The 20,903-nt window shown below is 38.8% G+C and overlaps 1 protein-coding gene across 3 annotated transcripts in view; it reads left to right on the forward strand.

Annotated features, from left to right (window-relative positions):
* The first annotated feature begins 252 nt into the window (after nt 1–252).
* The window catches only part of htr4 (5-hydroxytryptamine receptor 4), a 135,490-nt gene continuing 114,839 nt past the window's right edge, over nt 253–20,903 (forward strand). For 2 of the 3 annotated variants that reach the window (XM_059346374.1, XM_059346375.1), the window contains exon 1: nt 9,071–9,370. In XM_059346374.1, the coding sequence (XP_059202357.1) occupies nt 9,368–9,370 (3 nt within the window). In that variant the 5' untranslated portion in view covers nt 9,071–9,367. Of the gene's footprint in view, nt 912–9,070; nt 9,371–20,903 lie in introns of those variants that run through there. The other variant, XM_059346373.1, reaches the window with a different exon arrangement.

The following is a 20,903-nucleotide window of genomic DNA, read 5'->3' on the forward strand; positions in this document are numbered from 1 at the left end:
GACAATACGGGTTTTGACCAGCAGGGGGGTTGTGTGCACATGAAGCCTTGAGAAATGAACCTTTTTTTGAACCGATTGGATGGAAAGCTTCAAGGCTTCATGGGGCTTCATCTGGCCATCACTACTATAAAGGCTTACCTAGTGGCAGGTGTAGGTAGACAGACAGGTTCAGGTACACAGTCAGAGTCATGGTCAAGTTTAATGTTCTTGGGGTTTGAAAGGACACAGCAACATGGACAATCTGGAGATGAGTGAGTGAAAAAGGGGCGGGCTAAATATCTGAAGGGCTGAACAGGAAACTGGCAACAGGTGAGCAGGTGGGTGGAGGTCAGGTGACTGTGATTTGAGGGGAGGAGTTACTGCAAGCAGAGAGAGGAGAGGGAGGTGACTGGCTCAAGAAGAAAAGTCAGAGGGAATTCAGGAAGTGGACATGTGGCTGGAGTAGAGAACAGAGAGACAAAATGGGACACAACTAATGTTCCATGCTAACACTTCAGCATAACTAACACACACTTCAACAGCCCATTTAGTATGATTACCCAACACTTTAATGGTTAAATGGTCCATGCTAACACTTTTGGCCGACCTGTTTTCATGCTTACACCTTGGCATAACAAACTAAAACAATAATCTCCCATGCAAACATTTAACTTGTGGTGCAAAAAAGAATAACCAAAGCTTGCTTGTGTCCATGTGGTAGTGGAGTGGATTGTCCTGTAAAACACCAAGACAGTAGCTGCTTGAAGAACTATCAGAAGCAATACTTTTATATTTGCATCATGTTCTACAATAAAAGCAACATATAGTGGAGAAGAGGTGATATCATCCAAACTAAAGAAGGCAGCCATCAACCACTGATGTGTCGACTCTGCCAATCGAGAGGAAAAGAAGAAGAAAAAGGCAGATTGGAGGTAAGAACAATTCATTATGTTTATGTTGCAAGTGTTGGCATATAAAGAAAACAAAAAAAAAGCTGCAGTGCAGGTTTAATTAGTCATGGAAACTTTATCACACACACACCATGACGCACAGTACAATGAGATAGAGGATTGTGTGTTTGAAAGAGCATTAGTTCCAGGTCCTTGTAAACAAAATAATGACTGAACTTACGGATGAGTGTGACTTTGTGTTATTCTGACTCATTTGCTGAATGATTGAAATATTGAACTGTCATTGATAATCGCTGATGGACGTTTGTCTGTTTACCGGCTGCAACAGCGTGTGGCTGCTACTGATTTCACGTTGTGAGTCAGTGTGTGCGTCATCATGGGATAATGTGTTCTTCCTAGAGACACCTCCTGCAGCAGGAACTACCTCAGAGGTATATCTGAGTTTTTGCTTGGCATTTATATGAATGTTTGTTGTGCTGTAGCCTGACAGTATTGTCCCTAGACATGATATGTAATAAATGTAATATTTATAATTCCATTTCTTTTCGTTCTTACTTTGACTTTAAGTGTTTTGAAGATTTAAATGCATAAACAACAAGTTTAAATATGAATATGAAATATTTTTTTCCTCCATTTCCTCAAATTTCATATCTTAATAGCCCTAGTTTTTGATCTGGGGTCAAAACTGTGCAGTCAAGATGCAGTCAAGAAACTTTTTAGGAGTGTAGTTAAGATCAAAATAAAGTAAATCAACTAGCTGGAACTTTGTTGAATTAGGTTACTTACTTACTTACTTTAAAGGGTATGAATACTTATGCAATCATTTATTACCTTATATATTTTTAATTAATTGATACTGAAATCTGTTTTGACTTTGATATTAAAGAGGGTTTTTTTTGCAAATTCTTTTTAAAAAGGCCAAATTATATCGACCATGATTTCATGTTTAGAAGCAACGGAAGGGTGAGACATCCAAGGGGTATGAATACTTTTGCAAGCCACTGTAATCATTTTTAATTAAAAATGATTGGCAGATTTGCAAAAATGATGCTGGTTCTACGTGAAACAAGATCAGAGACTCTCCAGCTGAGCCACAAATCTCCTAAAAACCACAGAAGGCGCCATCATGGAGGTCTAAGGCTTAGTAACAAAAGATCATGAACGAGATAGTGTGGTCAGCTCGCTAACAAAATGACATTATCTGGACACAAAATCCGATTCAGGAGAGGTTAAATGAAAAGATGACATTCAAAAACAGCAGCGAAATACCGGTAAAGCAAGACTATAAAGCTATTTTTAGAAACACAACCAGTAAAAAGTAATTCTGCTTACCGGAGTTCAGATTCACTTACTGTACGTAGGAGTCGGTCTGCTTTCATTTGAAGTCTCTTCTTGGCTGAATTATCAAATTAACTCACTCAAAAAGAACCGTGGATTGGCTTTTGATGCTTTTTGAGAAGCCTGTTAATCGTTGATTAGGATCATTAGGATGAGTTACGTAGAAGTGATTTGTAGACGAGGGAGACAGACGGAGACGCTCCTGCTCTGTGCACAGTATGATCCATATCATCTGTGTGACAAGTTAAACTACTTCTTATGTTTATATAGCTCCAGCCTATGCCTACATTACAGTGCATATTTATTTTCATGTCCTTGTGCAAATGTGTTAATACTGAAGGCAAATGCCAACTTAAATTCCTCACATGTGGACATATGGTGTTTGGCAAACAGAGCAGACTGTGACTCAGAGTGAGAGGAGGTTTGTAGCCTCTTCACTTTTCTGTTTCGCTCTCTATTTTTTAAAATTTTTTTTTGTCTAATGAATAAATCGTGGGAGGAACAATGGATGAGCCTTTGGCCAGCTGTCACGCACTGGAAGCCACTGATTGAATTGTGACTAAACTTGAGTGAATGTAGCATGCCTTTGGTTTGTTTTTTAAAATGACAGTTTGGCCTAAAGGGGGAAATTAATTTGTCACACACAATATCTTTGAAACCACTAATTAGTTTTTCACATAACACGAAAGAATGATGCACGCCAAAGATCACATTTTTAACACGACACTGCCAATCTGTATTTATTCACTCTTCCTCGAGTTGCTTTAGTCTCAGTGACTAAACCTTGAAAATAAAATTTGGGAAATGATGCATCTTGCTGCTGCACTCAAGCATTAAAAATGGCTCTGAATGGCCCGAGGCAGAATTATAGTAACGGCTCAAACTAAGGTGACATATTCATTACCAACTGACCTGGATAAGATATACCTAGAAGGGGAGAGACGGATGGTACAGTTTGAAGAAGAAGACTCTAGAACTAGGGGAGATGAGATCATTTCAGTTTCAAAGATAGATGTAATGACGGAGAAGTCTGAGAGTTTAACACCAGAGCTGTTTCTAATGATGAGAGGGTGGAAACATCCTGCTCACCTCCACTGTGTTTGCTTTGATCTACTCATAGTTTTACATCAAATTGAATTGGTGGAAGTGTTGGCAGTATGGTTTAGAACAGACCTGGGCATCAGGCAGCCCGAGGGCCACAATATGCGGTCCCTGTCTGCCCCGCATGAGGTTACCTGGAATTTACAGGGTTCGTACGGGTGCTTGAAATCCTTGAAAATGCTTGAATTTTAATGTTGTATTTTCAAGGTTTTCAGATTTTCAAAGTGCTTTGATTTTGAATAAAGTGCTTGAAAATGCTTAAAAATTCTTACTGTATTTCTCTTGCAATCTGACTATAGATAATCACATTTTCAATGAAAAAAATACTAAATTGAATATTGAGATTAGCAAACTGCACTTTTGGTTGTTAAAAGTGTAAAACCATCGCTGTCGGTATGGTTGAGTGAAATTACCCCTTTTAGCATGTAAGTACTCATCTAAAACATGCAACTTACAACCGTTGTAAGGTCCTGGAAAAGCTTGAAAATGGACCTTGAAAGTCCTTGAAAAGTGCTTGAATTTGACCACTCAAAAAGTGTAGAAACTTGAATTTAGAAATCAATACCACCGCAGTGCTTTTATTTTGAAGGCTATTTACAAATATGCGTACACACCTGCACAATAATGCGTTCCACAAAAACACTGAGTTAAACTCCTAAAATGGCATCTCATGGTGAAAAAAAGAAAAGTTGACACAGAATGTAGACTTTTTAACAAGACATCCAAGCCCAAGACAAACTGGACCTTTCTCACTAAATAAGAAAAAAAGAAATGATAAACATCAATCACCCTAATAAATTGCTGGATTACTGCAAAACATACATGCTCTATATATTTTTTTGTGGTTTTAATGTATGTTGTGTTTAAAATAAATGGAAAAGTGAGATAATGATTGGAGTTTTTACTGTTTTTTCTTATCATAACATGTATTCTTACCAATAGCAGCTAAGAACCAAATAATTTACTGCATTTTATAAAGCAATTAAATTAATATTGAGCAGAATTAAGCTCACAGTATTGGTCCGCCCCTCCTCAACCTTCGCAGTATCTCATGTGGCCCCTTGGAAAAATTAATTTCCCACCCTGGTTTAGAAAGTAGCTAACATTTCCATAATGATCTCCCTTAAATGCACCGAGCTCACTCTAAGAGTTAAGGTGTGATGAGGCCAAAGGTGGTCTTGTTATAAAATAATAAAATTCACAGCGGTATTCACTGTTCCAATTGTACGACTATAAAACATACAACAGTCTGCGCCAGAAGGAATCAAAGGTACATTTCATCCAGTTAAATGCACAAAAACAAAGAAATTTCCCTTGGGCATAAACACAGTTTATGAGTGGTCCACACCTGTTGTAGGAGTCATGTGCAGCTTTTCACTAATGTGTTGCATAATTCATTAGTCTGAAAGAATTTTGAGTTTGAAAATTAAAATAAAAAGTGAGAGAAAGTTAAGATAAGGATACAAAAATGTTCTTGCGTGCGACAAAAAGTCTTACCAGGAACAATGTCTCATTCACTGTGGATTATCAACAGACTGTCCTTTTTTTTTTTGATTGGAAGGTAAAAATTGTAAACTGAGAAGCCAGTTGATATTGCTGGGATATTGTTTCTCGATTGGGGAATTTAATGATAACTGATGATGATAGTAGGGAAATGATTGGAAATGGGGTCAAGACAGATGCAACAATGGTTCCTAGATTAAATCATGTGATGATGCAGCTCATTGATAGGCATCTTGACTTTTTTGAATTTCTTTCTTTTGTGCTTCTGGCAGCACAAACTAAATATAAATTGAGCACATTGTACTGAGTTGGCAGCAGGAGGCTCACTGGTGTTTGTTTTAAAACGTCAACAAATACAACTGAAACTGTCTGCATGACCATAAAACCACCAAGGATATAAAATATGTTTTGTCTTTCTGTAGTTTCAGTTATCTTATAGGAGAAATCACCAAGTTTGATCCAATAATCCTGTTTGCGTTGCCCTCTAGCGGTTGCTGTCGGCTCTGCCACACCCTGTTTGTTGTCACATGTCACGGCTCTGGTCACAGAGCTGGCTGGCTCTGGTCACAAGTACAACACACGTTTTGACCCATGACAGGCAGTACTGCCAGTACAGGTAATGCTTTTTATCCACACTGTTTCCAGGGCTTCCCTTAAGGCAGTGATTCCCAACCGGGGGGGCCCGACCCCCCCAGGGGGACGCCAAAGGTCCACGGGGGGTCACGAAGCCCTCTTGATTTTAAGGGGTGTAATAAATCTAATGTGTTAAATATAGATGAGTCAGCATTAAATTCATTAGTGTGACAAAAACAACTAAATAAGGGCTACATTCAATGTTTATTCATTTATTTAAATAACAAAATCTATAGAAAAAAAATCACGACAGAAAAGTTTAAAAATATAGACTATATCGGGAAGGGCGTGTGTAACATCCCTCCTGCAGTATACACAGAGGTAACGTCACCTAGCAACAGAAACAGAGAGCTAATGGAAAAATGGAGAAGCGTCAGGGACACGACAATGCTGAATATCTCTAAAAGAGAAAGAGAGGGTACCATGAAAGTTACATTGAGTTCGGCTTTATAGAAGCAATGGACAAAATTAGAGCCAAAGGCATCTTTTACAGTGAGAAACTGGTAAATTAAAGTTTGAAACCCTGCAAGCTGAAGTGACACCACACAACTTAACATCCCGAGATGGTGGGTAAACCCAAAGAGTTTTTCCTCTGAAAAAGGGAACTCGTTGTCACAAACAGGCCCCAAAACATTATGGACATTATGAATTTTAATGAAGCTGGAAGCGACCAGAAGCAGTCAATGGTTGCATCATTTGAGTGCTCTCTTATTGCGCAAGGCAAAAAGCCACACAACATTGGGGAAACACTGAATAAACCTGCTTGCATTAAAATGACTGAGATACAATGTGGACCGCAGGTGGCTAACAAATTTAAGACTGTACCACTGTCTGATAACATAGTGAGGGGGTCGCCAAAGTTTACAATGGTAAAAATGTGAGTCCCTCAAGAAAAAGGTTGGGAACCACTGCCTTAAGGGACCATCTGCTTCAAACATGTCCTCATGCCTCCATGAAGGAATAGATTGTTTGCAAAAATACGGGGTAACATTGTGAAATGAAACTACTTGGTTAGGTCTAGGAAAAGGTTTAGGTTAAAATAAGCATGTGATTATTGAATATGCCCTTATATAAATTAAATGGTTGATGTTTTAAAAATGTTGACTTTTGACTTTGGAGTCCTGTAAAAGTCCTGTTTGTTGGAACCATCTGTCCCCCCTGACTTTCTCCCTTTGTGGATTTTGTTTCTCTTTCGGATGTATTCACACATATGTAAATGCACATGATCATCCAGGCCGATATAAGGAAAGGAAAGTTTGTTTTACAGTCAACCACACTTACACACACCTTTGCTTTTGGTTGAGGCTGTGACTTCGCTGGTCAAAATTTCAAAGTGGAATGATAAGCAAAGCAAAGATGAAAATTTTCTTGACTACTGGAAGGGAATGTTTTATTTTCCTCTTTGCCTGCATGAAATTGAAATGAACGAGAGGCGAATATCGCAGATGATAAATTTGCATACGTGTGACTGCAGCTTTGTACTACGTGAGCTGACTTCCTCCTCTAAATCATATCTATTTTTGTTTCTGTTTTTTTGTTGATGACAATTTGACTGATTCAGAAGTAAGGAATATCAATAAAGGAATATCTTATCTTATCTATAAATATGTTTTTTCCATTATAGGTTCCGTCATCCACACTGACATGTCATGACACATACAATCGGATGTAGATGTCAGAAGAAAGGTGTTCTGGATCCCTGATGTTGCCGAAAACAGAAAGGACCTGATCAGACGAGCAGCACCAGAGGAAAAAAATAAAATAAAAAATGTAAACACAGAGCTGCACCTTCTGGAGGCTGCAATCAATTTCAGAATTTTCAAATTAAAATTAAGTAAAAATAATGTGTAAAGCAATAGGGGAATCCTGCACAGCCGGAGAGAATATAGGTCTCTTTTGTGTTAAAAGTGAAGATTATTATTAAACAAAATGCTCTACTTTTGCATATCTAACATATTGTTCATAGATACACCTCAATTCACCTTGACTCACCGTTTGAATTTCAACCATGTTTCTGGAGAAATGCACTTGTTTATCCTCCAAACTACGTGACGCTGTCGTGAAAGAATGAGGGGCCTGAGGGGCCTGTCTCGTTTGCCAGCACTTCAGAGCAAATGACACACTGGATATTCTGTGTTTTTTGTCATGCACGAAAAGCCATACTTAAAGAGGTTGGGCTGATATTTACGGAGCCTAGCTGGTGTCAGCCCCGCTGGCCTCCATTTCTCGGCTGGTGGTCCCGTTAGGCCTTCTGCTGGTAGACCTTGGGACCCCTGCTGCTGCTGCTGCTGACCCAGTCTGGAGCTTTTCTTTGCAGCCATCGCTCCATTTTTCCAGCATCAGTTATAGCTAGCTGCTGTGGTAAAGCAAAAACGCGGCATTTTTTCTTTTTTCTTTTTGTTTGTTTTTTTTTCTGCTGTGCTCACTGAACAGAATCTCCCACGCACAGTTCAGATCATACAAACATAGTTGATATGAGGAATTTTGGACAAATAATGAAGCAGACAACAACTAAAACATCTCCCTGTCTGAAATTATGTAATTTAATATTAATTTTGTGCATTTTTATTTTTTCCAAAATGATTTGGAGACCTCCAGAAATCATCTCGTGACCCCAATTGGGGTCGGGACCCCAAGGTTGAGAATGGCTGGTCTAAAGAACTGAAGCTGTAAGTAAAATTATGTTGTGGATATTGTAAAATATAAATATCAATACTGACACTTGGACTTGGTTTTAAAGCTGAGCTGCTTAGTTTAATGTGGACAACAGTAAATAACCTGACCAAGCATTGCATTATCATGGTATTATATTATCATTATCATTTAGAACGTTGTTATTATTCATCAATATTGTTCATTTCAATCATTGCTGGGGCAATAAATCGTCCAGCAAAATGAATTATCACGACGGGTCCAATGGTATTGAGGTTGACCTTAAAACACATGCTGCAGGTCTCTCATAGCCTTATACAGTGACCTCACTGTGACACAGTCTGTTACCTCTGGACACACATTAAATATTAGCTGCATGAAGTTGCTCTCTAGTTGCTCAGCTAAATGAACACATATACATACAAAGAACATCATGCATTCAAGGCCAAATTTAGATTTTTATTGTGGGTTAAAAGTTCATTAGAAAATCACAACACAAACATGCCTCTGCGCGTCTTTGACCTTCAGAACCACATTTCTGCTTTCACTCGAGCGCACATACACGCAGCGACATAATCATGAATCATGTTGGACAAATGTAGAGTGACAATGAATGACGAGAGAGAGAGAGAGAGAAAGCGAGAGAGAGAGAGAGAGAGAGAGAGAGAGAGAGATGGATGGGTGCCTCCTTCACTTAAAGGCTAAAGAGGAGGGACTAGACCACAGCGGGTTAATGTCCGCTGTGAGTTTAGGCTGAGCGGCATAGCGCAACATCTCCGCTGCTCACTCGGCTCAGTGCAGACACACTCCGGCGCTGTCTCTCCAAATATCTGCGGGGTCTCCTCACCTCTCCACGAACCCTCTGCGGGCTCTCCACGGGGTTTCTCCACTTTGCCCCTGGCTCTCTCTATCTCCCTCCCTCTCTCTCTCTCTCTCTCTCCACGGTCTGTCTCCGGCGTCTCCAGACGCGCACCGCCAGTCGCTCCTCGCTGCTCTTTGCGCACAAACTCTTCTCCACATTCCCACTTGTGTCCGCTGCGCTCCGCTTATCATTTCACTGCCCCCGAAGATCCCCGAGCGGCAGCCACGACCTCGGGCTCCTGTACTTCCTCTCTCTTTCTTTTTATTTAAAGAAAAAAAGGTTCAGTAATTAGTTTCCCGTTGAGCTCGGACTGAAGAACAATGTGATTGTGGCTCATGGGGATTTAGTGTCGTGACATGCTTTCAGGACCCGGCGTCTCCACAAGGAAATGGTGAGTTAAATCCTCTTTATTCTCGCAGATTATCAGCCTGCAGTGCGCGTTTGTCTCCAGTGTGAGCGGTTGACCTATGCAGAGGTGACGGCAGTGTGACCTTCCTCAAATGACAAAATTGATCTTAATATTCTTGTATTCCTGCTGCATTTTGAAGTTTGTGTTGCTCACATGTGAGTTTAAAGTCACCTTGGAGATATTTGGAATCCCAAGATGTGTAACAGTGCAGGAATGACCCCTATTACATCCACAGTCTGCATCTTCTCCCAATATTTGTGGCATTTTAATGTTAGCTTGACATTGTTAGAGGAACTTGTCGTGGTAATGTCAGAGGTAATAAATCAAATGTTCATTTGCATGTTCAGTTACATCCCGTAATGATTAATAACAGTTTACAAACTTTACTGCCAGTGTAAACTGCATTAGATAATATTTTGCAGACTTTGTGGTGGGTTCACTGACCCCCATGTGTAGAAATCCCCATTTCTCGCCTCACATCGATCTGTTTAAATGTGGATTTCATAGTTTTCCATACATGTGATTCTCATGCGTAAGGCTGCAGGGCTGCCTGCAGCTGCGCCTCTCTGTTCCGATCACTAATACATCGATAAGGAGGGCTATGGATCTGCAGAGTGGATGGTCTGACTGTCAGCTGTCACATGTTGTGTGTGTGTGTGTGTGTGTGTGTGTGTGTGTGTGTGAGAAGCAGGAGGCTGAACTGGCGCTTGATCCTGTAAGTGAACAGTCACTGATGGAAAATCAGTTATAATGCTTTATTGGAGTTATTGTGATTCTGTGGTTTTCAGTTAAGAGTTACAGCAACTTACTGGACTCATTGTCGACTCTATAATGGGTTTTTACTCCCATTTAACCAATTTGTGTTCTTTTATATGGATTTGTGGTTTTTCTCCCTCTCCTGGTTGCTCCGAGTTGTTTTGCAGCAGAGCTTATATTGAAACAGTTTCTAAATGAGCTTTTTACTCGAGTTTTAGCCTAAAATTAGATTTCCACTGAGACTGAAGAGACTGACATCACCTACTTTTCTAAGACTGCTAATGTCATGCAAATGAAACATCTTGTGGACTGTTTTGTAAGGATTTAAAGACTTTTGCAAGTTTTATGTTTTACTGAAGAACTGTATAATTCTACATTGGTTTCTGGCTGCTACACTTTAGATTTGATAGGATAATATTTCACTCTAACGCCAGATTCCTTCTTTCATCCATCTCTCCTTCCTGCTCTTTTTCTCTCAATTGTAAAACATTTAAGTGCTGTATTATATTACACACAAACAGCAGCAGTTTATTCAGTTTCATTGCTTGATATTCAGCATTTGAAAAATTGCCAGACAAACAACAGTTCCAGGCTATATTCGTGTGAACATTGACTAAAACATTCACTTGTGCTATATTCATTTTTACTGTGCAGTTACTTATGGTCTATGATTATTATGGTTGTGTAATATTCATGAATCAGACATGCAGAGAATCAACGTGCCTCGATCAAAGGTACAGGTACAGTGTGTCGTTATATTGACTGATATGATCGGAGGAGCTCAGCTGTATCATTTACGGTTCACCTTCTCTGCAGCTCGCCCACAAACACTCACAGCCTGCAGATAAGAGCACTGTACTTGCAATCCTACAGTCATTGCAAGAATTCCTCGGATTAACTCTGAAGTTCTGGCATAAAACGTGTCTAAAATCTGTTTTTAAGTCTCCGTGCTGGCGACAGCGGTGGGCGGAGGCATTATGTTTTTGGGCTGCCCGTCACTCTCTTTCTTGTGAATGCAATATCTTAGAAAGACCTGGGAGGAATATCTTCAAAAATGGCACAAATGTTCACTAGTACTCAGGGAGAAGCTGACTAGATTTTGGCGATCAAAGATCAAGGTCATTGCAACATTTCAAACAAATATCTTAAAGGAGGAAATCAACATATGCCGTTTTATACCCAAAAGGTCAAAGATCAACTTTGCTGTTATATCACAATGTTCTTGCACATTTCTGACCAGCCAGAAGAGGAGATTGTAAGGATGTTTCACATTTAGTTGGATACTAAATTGGTGCTAATAAGTCTTCGGGGGCACACCTCAAAGCTGTGGTGATGTCATCGATCTTCTGTGTAGCTTCTTTGCATCAACGTCCCTGTTTAAAGTACTATGTACTGTCATGACTATATATGAGTCTGGACAATATGGACTTAAACTGCAACTCGACTGGCTGGTGGAGGCGATGATCCTAGTTAAAGCTTCTTTTCTGCCTACGTAACATGCCTGCAGCCGTGCACGTACACAAGCACACACACCCATCATTTATTTACTCTGGAACAATACACTCATAGTCAGGAGGGCGTCAGGGAAACAAGATGTCTTCTTTTTGAAGAGATAAATAAGAGATAGTTGCAGAGCAGCAGCAGCAGCTCTCTCTATTAATTTTTTTTAATCGACTAGTGCATGTGAGTTTCTCCTCCCACACTATAACAAGGAGAAACTCTGCTCCAGATGTCAACTTTTGGTGCTTTGCTTTCCTGTGGAGCTCAAGTGGTGCTGTTACACGTTTTGGATGATCTGTATTTTAACCAGTAATTGCTTTGAATCCATACATGCGTGTGCATGCGCATACATTTGTGCGTCAGTGTTCGCATGTTGACTGAGGCTGTGTTTGCACTGGGATTTTAAATAAGCTTAAGGGAAATTGTGTGAGTCCAGTCCACTGTCCTCACATCCACAGTTTAATTTCTATCATCTGAATCATAAATCAATAGTGGATGGATTGATTCGCTGATTGGCAGCATTGTAATTTAGAAAACTGATTTGTTAACCATCAAGTACAATGCCAAACATGTCAGTTTAAGCTTCACAAATTAACCCACTTTTCTTTTTTCCTATTCTTCATATTAATGATCTTTCTTTGGCAGCTGAGCAGAGAGAAATGTTCAGATAAAATACGAGGCTCTGGCAACTCTTAACGAGAATTTATTATAGTTGTGACATTTTATGAAGTATTTTCAACTGTGAGGAGACCCCGGGGAACCCCGAGAACCCACAGGACTGATTTATGTATCTAGTCAGGCCTGGGAATGCCTCGGGATCCCTCAGGAAGTACCGGGTAGGATGAGCTATACCTGGCTTAACTATGTGACCCACATGTGGACAAGGGGAAGAGATTAGACAGATGATTGACGAGACTTTTCAAAATAAAACTTTCAGAAAATAATCAACAGATTTATCTATCGGGATAATTATCATACAAGCATTATGTCAGTGTTCATAATAAGAAGAATCAGGCTTACACTCTGTAATTACAAATGATTCAGAGCTTGCAGACAGTTGTTAGGTTGATTCATTGCTGGAGCGTTTAGGCTTGAATTCACAGCCAATTAGCTGCAACTAGTTTTTTTTTCTCCACTTAAAAGCTGTATTAGTGATTTTTGTCCAGTAGAGGGCTTATGCTTAGGCTTTCAAATGGAAACGTGCAACACCACCATGCCCAAATCTCATACAGTACTTTATATCATACATGTTTTACATCTCAGTTTGGCTCTCCACCTTTTCATGCTGAGCAGATGGAGTTCTGGCAGATTGTTTGAACTTGTGTGTTTATGGGGATGCTAAAAGCTGTTGTGCTTCAGACTGCTCACCAAAACAATAAAATGGAATTAGGTGAGAGCTTTGACAAGCTGTGGAGTGTGTGTTTGTGTGTGTGTGTGTGGGTGTGTGTGATTATGAGTAATGTATGTCTCTTGACAGCCTCAGTGAGCGCTGACTCTCAGTTTTTGGGGATAATTCATGCTTTGCTCAACACTAAATGGAAGATAGAGTGATGAGGCCCGTTTTTTTTAACATCCTGCTGCTCCTATGATCAATGAGCAAAGCTATATTTAGAGTCAGTGCATGTGTTAGTACTGTATAGAACAGTCAATACACATGTCAAAGAAAATGATTCTAGGATTGATTATTTTCAACTGGTACACATGTACAGAACAACATTAAGTGCAGGGTGTGCAGTATGTCACTGAATGGGTTGACACTGCAGGCAGCTGCATTGAATTATTACACTGTGGGATGAATGGGATAATGCACAGCTCGAATTATGGTGAAGAAAAGTTAACATCACTTATATACTTTTGCCTTAAAGTTCTGAAACAGAGTGGAACATAGACACTTTAACTCTGTTTGCATGGCTTTCCTTACAAAATGAGCAAAATAAAAAATTCCATCCCAGTCTTCTACAAATTATGCAAATATTCTGCATTAGTGATTTTGTTTTGGGAGAAACAAAATGCCGACACACAGGGTTCAGAGTCAGTGGAGCCAGTAGAGTGATGTTCATATCCTGAAGGGAGAAGTAACATTAGCAGCAAGTTTTGTTATTCAAGGATGATGACTTTCTTTCTCCATTTATTGTTTTCATTTCCCTAGACAAAACTATACCTTGAATGTGCTTTCTTTGTCAATGTCTTATTCAGAAGAGTTAATAAAGTTACACTTGTTAGACTGTACAATTACAGGAATAAACAAAGAGAAAAGGTTGACAATAAACACATTGTGTCACAATGGTAGATATGCAGAGTTAGGAGTTAGCTGTTTCTACAGTACAAGTACAGCTGTGTCTTATTTTCACTTATTGCCATTTTTGTTGCAAGTTTTCTGTTTGCAATTTTTCTGGCTCTTGCACAGTACGATGACCTTCTTTATTCCACCTACAGAGCTCTGATTAGAAGTGTGAAAACATGCAAACAGACACAACAGGACAAACACAAATTAATGTCGATGTACATGTAGACACATATTGAATCTACAAAATCAGCTGTGATTGACATATTGAGCATTAGGTCAGGAGCAGCCTCGTGCTGCTGGATGACCATCGATTTCTATAGGGAAGCTCAATATATAAAAAATTAATTATATGTTGATGTATTATTCTGATTATACTGAGCCTAATTTCTTTCAGGCACTTCAAAATTAAATAAAAAGGTCTATAAAAAAGCCAAAGTGTGTTTGTGATGTTTTTAATGTGCTGTAGTCAAAAATAATGTACGAACATTTTAAGAGTTGGAACAGTTTTTTGTTTTTGTTGTGTTAACAATATATTTGTCAGTTAGATTTGGTAATAGGTCAAAGCTGTTTGATATTAAAACCACCCATCTCAGCTCTTCCTACCCTCAGGTGTGCAAGCTGAGGTACTGATGGTTATCGGTATCTGCTGAAAAAAAGTTCACATTGTGCATCCCTATAACTCTTTCTGACTTTGTCCTGAAGTGTTGTAACAGAAGTTCACACAGAGGGCATTAAAGAAAAAAAAGAGCATGTGTTCAGTCAGCTGAAATCATGAAGACGACCTGAAAAGTTGCAGGGTTTTCACGTGAACACACACACACACACACACACACACACACACACACACACACACACACATTCTTGTACTTCTATCTTTGTGAGGGCACTCATTTCCCTATCAAGGTTATAATAATTTTGAGTATTTCAAGTTTTAATTGGGTTTTGAATTTTTGTTTTCAAATTCACTTAGTTTTAATTAGTTTTTTTAAGAGTGAGTTTGCTAGTTTTAGTTTAGTATTTCTTTTTTTGAAATGCTTTTTTTTAAGTTTAGTTTTTGTTAGTTTTAGTTTTTTGTAATGGGGTATTTGTTGGGTGGGAGATTAAAAGAGGTCACAATAAATTTTGCCTTTATTTCCCTTGCCTTATCCATCTTCATTATGTATGAAAAAAGTTGACAAAGACGAAAACGAAGGACATTTTCACTGTAATTTTAATTAGTTTTAGTTAGTTTTGTAACCACAAAATACAGTTTCAGTTAGTTATCATTTTTTTTTGTAACCTTAACCCTAAAACAAATTCTTAAATCTCAAAAAAACCTTTAAAGAAGTGAGGACCGGCCGAAATGTCCTCACTTCACAAAAATGTCCTCACTCTGTTGGTCAAAAACACGTTCCAGTCCTCACTATGTTGGAAGTACAGGAACACACACACACACACACACACACACACACACACACACACACACACACACACACTCTGTCTGTGTCTCTCACTCGCTGCCTCGAGTAATCAAAATGAGCTTATGCAACAATCCAGCAGTTTGGGTCAATAACTGCTGAACACACACACACACACACACACACACACAGACACAGACACAGACACACACACGCACACACGCCTCCTGAGAATCAATAGTCAGCTCCCTTTCTCTCTTATTGTCTGCTGTAGTGTTCACACCTGACAGAGTGACAGCAAAGTGCCTCGGCATTGTTCTGCATAATTAACTTTATTAAAATTACAAATTGGATCAATTACAGCATTTGCATTTAAACAGCCTGCACTTAAATCTCCCATATGCTTTAACCTGTAGCCGCAATAATCCCACCTGGTTTTATTTAAGACCTATTTGAATACCTGCATTTATAAGAGAATGAATGATATCGCTGAATGCTTAAAATATTGCTCAGTACTTGACTTCACATGCAGTTTTCTGTATAGAGAAACAAACAGTGATGTGATTTGCATATTGTTCAGCAGCGTCAGAATCTCCCCTATCCTCTCAGCCTGCTCTGTGCCGCTGAGCTGCTGAATAGAGGTAATTACCTCCAGTCCTTGACGCACGCTCCGCTGTCAGATCTGCTCTGAACGCAGCTTCAGCTAAACACACAGAGGCTCTGATATCATGCAGTCCTTCACAGGATTCACTCAGGGCGGTGAGGGATGACGGTGTGGGAGGAACCGGAGCGTCTCCAGAGATTATGAGGATTTCGAAAAGAAATAATTCTGAAAAGAAATGTTGTTTTTGTGTAGTTAGGAGTAGTGTCTGTGAAGAAGTATGTTTGAGTTCATTATCAGCCTCAACATCACTGGTTGTACTCATTATTTGTGTTAACAAGTTGCACTACAGCACACACGAGGGAACAAGGGAACTTCAAGATAAAGAGAGATTTATTGTCTTGTTATTATCATTAGTTTTGCATTTTATTCAGGTACTCTGCTAAGAGATGGGTATGGATGCAGATATCGCCGTCATTAACTGAATCTTTTGGTTGAGTGTGTTCAAGAGTAACCAGAAAACGGTAAAAATAAATTTCTTAGTGTCCAAAGTGACTCTAAGACCAAGGAGAGCAGCAAATCCTTAGATATACAAAGGCGGAATTAGTGAATTTTTGGCTGATAAATTACTTAAATTATAAATTTAACAAATGTAAGATTTGTGTTGTGTATGTTGACTGCAGATCCTTATAATTACAATGTCCCCGGGTTGGAGTCTCACCTTCTCCTCTAATGTCTTGTTTGCTCTCTACTGTTGACTCTCTTAAGGCTTTAAAACCCCAAATATACTTTTATTCAATTCTTGATTCATCATTTCAGCCCTAAAGATGAGAAAACAAACTATGGAAATAACAAATAGAAAGAAGAAAGAAGAGTTGATTCCATTTTTTATGAAAAAACGTTTTTGTAAAAATCCAGAGCAATATACCTTCCAAGTGAAAAATCGATTGGATGACTGGTTGTCAAAGGATGAAATCAAAGGACAGACAGACACACAGAGACTTTTTCCATTCCAGTTGGATAGAATAAATCATATCCCTAAAGGCCGGTATGCTGAGGAAGAAATAATCCATAAAATGTGTCTTCTGATCATGTGAGAAGCCAAAAGTGGGCAAAGCTTTCCCGACAGCCACACTTGAAAACACTCAGTAAAAAGCCTGGTGTCACAGAGAGGGTCTCTCCTGGAGGCTTTCATAGTGCTGTGCTTAGTTGTTCACATGAAAAGTGACAGAAAGACGTGTTTAGAATCATAAAAGCGCTTTGAAGAGAAGTTCAAACTAAATGCTCACTTTCCAACCTTCACACACTTTGTAAAGGTGTGTGAAGGTTGGAGCAGCTGGTGATGTTTTCTTTTCTGTTTCAGAAAGGCACAGAAAGTGTTGGATGTAGCACCCTCTGATTTAGGAATTGGAAAGGTAAGGTTTTAGAGTTTGTGTCGTTTCAGAATAGCAAACAGTTTAAAATAGAAAGAGAAAGAGCTGTGGTTGTGATGGCTGAACTGAAAGATGCTGTTTGGTGAAACAGGTAAAGGTATAAAAACACAGGATCCAGGTCGAAAGAAAAAAAAGGCACTCCGGCTGCAGCTTATTTGATATAACATCTTTTTTTTTTTTTGAGCAATTGGCAATATATCCACCTGATCTGAACTTTACCACGCTATTGAATCAGTGTTTAGCAATGCTCAATAAGTATGGGCAAGTAGGGTCTACCTTCTAGTCTGTTCAATGGCAGTTTGCTGTTTCGTAACATTTCACTTTCACTTTCTTTAGATTCAGGTGCTGAGAAAAGGTCGTTGTTTCCTTTGGTTTGGGCTTCAAACCACTTCTCTAAGATAAGGGCTACAAAGCTCCTCGTTAGGTGTGATAAAAGATAGTTTAAAAAGGAAAATAAATACCAATCTTTAACCCACAAACACTTCTCCCACCCGTCCTGAGAACGACTCTGCATGCTTTATACTCTTTTTTTCTTACTCCCCCCTTTGCTTTCACACTTCCCTAATGTGAAAATAAATATGCAATATCATGTCAACTTAAGACAAAGTGCATTGGTTGTCATTCATGGTCGTCTGCACAACTCCTTTCTTTGGATTCAATGTTTTTATGAAGCTATTTTGTCATTGAGTGTCAGTTTTTGACAATTGCACACTGAAAGAATAATATTGCACAAGCCGTTGTAAGTCTTTTATTGCATTTGACCGAAGCGTGCAGGCAGGGGAATTACTGTTAAGACCAGCTAAACTGTTTACACTCAAGAGACAACAAAAGGACATGGAGGAGAAAGAAAAGAGTATGTGGGTGACAAACAAGCATCATGGAGCAGCCAGGGTTAAAGACGGGGGAGAGACACACAGAGAGAGGAGCTGAGGGCAGTGAGAGTTCATGAACAAGAGAAAAGGATGTGAGAAAAAGGATATGAGACAGCGTGATCGTGGAGGGCAGAAAAGGGAAACAGAGAGTGAGAGACAGGGTTGAGAGACAGTGGTTTAGTGTTGAGGAGAGAAAGTCTGTATTTATTTTTGGTGTGTGACCGCAGGCAGTCAGTCTGAGAACACAGAGAGATTCTGTTTGAACAGTGACAACTTCATTCAGCCAAACGTGCAACTGAGAAGTTTCACGACAGCACGTTAGCAAATGTTGCAGCGGCATTAATGGATGGCTCTCTCCTTCCTGATAGATTTCTGCTCAGGACTGTGTTGATAGATATTTATATTTCTTTGGGTGTGCTTCTACTGTATGACTAATTTGAGTTTGACACCTTGTCCACAGCGGCCGCGAGTTCAGCAGCAGCTGTATTACTCAGTGTGCACACCGGACGTGTTCAGTCACACGCCTGTGTAGGTGAAGCATTTTGTAAAAGTCAGAGCCAATATACAGTACATGCATACATTTTGAACCTCAGTTTAATAGGTAGAAGAGGTGTGAGCTTTATTTATTGAAATTGTAATCAATACATCAAAAGTTCATCTGTTCTGCTGGACACAAAAAATGTCTATATATCTGAAAAATAACTAAAAATTAGTGCCCAATTGATATGGGATTTTTGAGGCCGATACTGGTTTTAGAGGGGCAAAATTCACAGATATGGTGGCGGGTATAGTGACGTTTTTAGCTGAAATTAACATGAACATTTCCCTGTGGATTGTGCACGATATGACAAGATACTGAGAAGGATGCTTTCTAAAAAAACGAAATAATAAAAATAAAAGAAATACCTGGCATTATTTATAGATACCTCCAAGCTGAATTTTCTGCATTATATATTGAGTGAAAAAAACTTTTTACGAAATAAACTATATTGACTGTCAGAGAGGTGATTCTAATGAAAGCTTGTATGTATCACAGGCTCATAACTGTTCATGTATATATCTGTATTAGGGTTGTCAAAAGTATTGATACTCAAAAAAGTATCGATACTAAAACGTTGTATCCAGATACAATACTAATTTTTAAAAGTATCGAGTACCTGAAGCTTGTTATCATAGTTTAGTTAGCACTGTTTCTTTTTGCACAACTGTTTTTCTAGTTAATAAAAATATTTCTGTTAAATTTTGGGGTCTTTGTTTTTATCCTTGTGGTATCGAAAATGGTATCGAGTATCAAATATTTTCCTGAGTATCCGTATCGAGTTGAAAATTGTAGTATCGTGACAACCCTAATCTGTATATGTATGTATGTAAGTATGTATAGTACAGTATGTGTGTGTGTGTTTACATCTCCTACAGGCAGAGATCATGTTTCCAGCAGAGCTTAATTTCTAAAATGAATTTGGCTTGCAGATTAATTGGATCTTGCCGCCTCTGGCAGTAAATTAGCCAGCAATAATGTTCCCTGTTAAAGCCGTTTACATCAAACTCTGCACACAGATTTGATTCAGTAATATAGATATTGCTCAGAGGCAGAGCTGCTGTGGGGGCAGAAATAATCCCATCGGTTCTGCTAATATTTAGTGGGTGGAGCTAATAAAAAAAAACATTTTTCAGGCTGAGTAACATTAAACTGAAGCCCAAAGTAATACATAGAATGATGGAAATTAAGGATGATTCCACTCCTGCTTTACCTGATTAAGCTGCTCTTAAATAAAAACTGTGGTACAGTTACTGTGTTGTCAGAAAACAATGTGTATTCTCACAGTAAGAAAATTACCAGAAGGAGAAGAGGAAGACGAAATGATGAAATGCCATTATGATGTACCAGCACATCATCTTGATGCCACTTTACTTTCCTACGAGAGGAGCTGAACAGCTGCTCCCAGTTTCTGTAGCATCTGTCTTTTTATTGTCTTCCTTTATAATTTGTTACACTGTACTTTGCTTCTGCCTACATTGTTCTCCATTTAATCTGTAAATGTAAAAATGGGGATCAGCATCACTTCCTGGCACTGATACCACTGTAGTTTATCACATTTGAATATTTTCTTCTTTTTTTTTTAAGTTTCATACAAAAAATAATAACATCTGCCTCACATAAAACAACACGTTAGTTAAAAATATTACCCAAAACAGTAAAAAACTAAAAAAAATTCAAAATGGAAGATTTTGAGACCTTAATAGCAGGAATCTGCAGGGTTAAGTGATTACGAGTTATACGAGGATCACAAGATCACGTAAGAATAAAGCTGTTGTGGACACATTTATACTGTGTTATGGTATATGCCATCATAATTTCATTGATGTTCCCAAACTTACCCCAACTGATGAGATTCATTCTAAATCCATTGCACTGTTGTATGATAAAACTCAAAATATGCAGTTCGTTCTTTACTATACCAGTAGGAGTATTGGTTGATAATTCCTTTTTATATAAATATTTTGGCAGATAAAGTATGGTCTGTCAGAATCAAAGTTTTTTTTTTCCTGCTTGTAATGTAAATATGCCTTCTTCATTGACCTGTATGCAAAATCAGATTATGAATAATAAACTGTAGTTACATGTTGTAACATTCACATGGTTCTCTTTACCTTGATAAAATGAACTC

The sequence above is a fragment of the Centropristis striata genome, chromosome 12 (genome assembly GCF_030273125.1).
Source record: "Centropristis striata isolate RG_2023a ecotype Rhode Island chromosome 12, C.striata_1.0, whole genome shotgun sequence".
NCBI lineage: Eukaryota > Metazoa > Chordata > Actinopteri > Perciformes > Serranidae > Centropristis > Centropristis striata.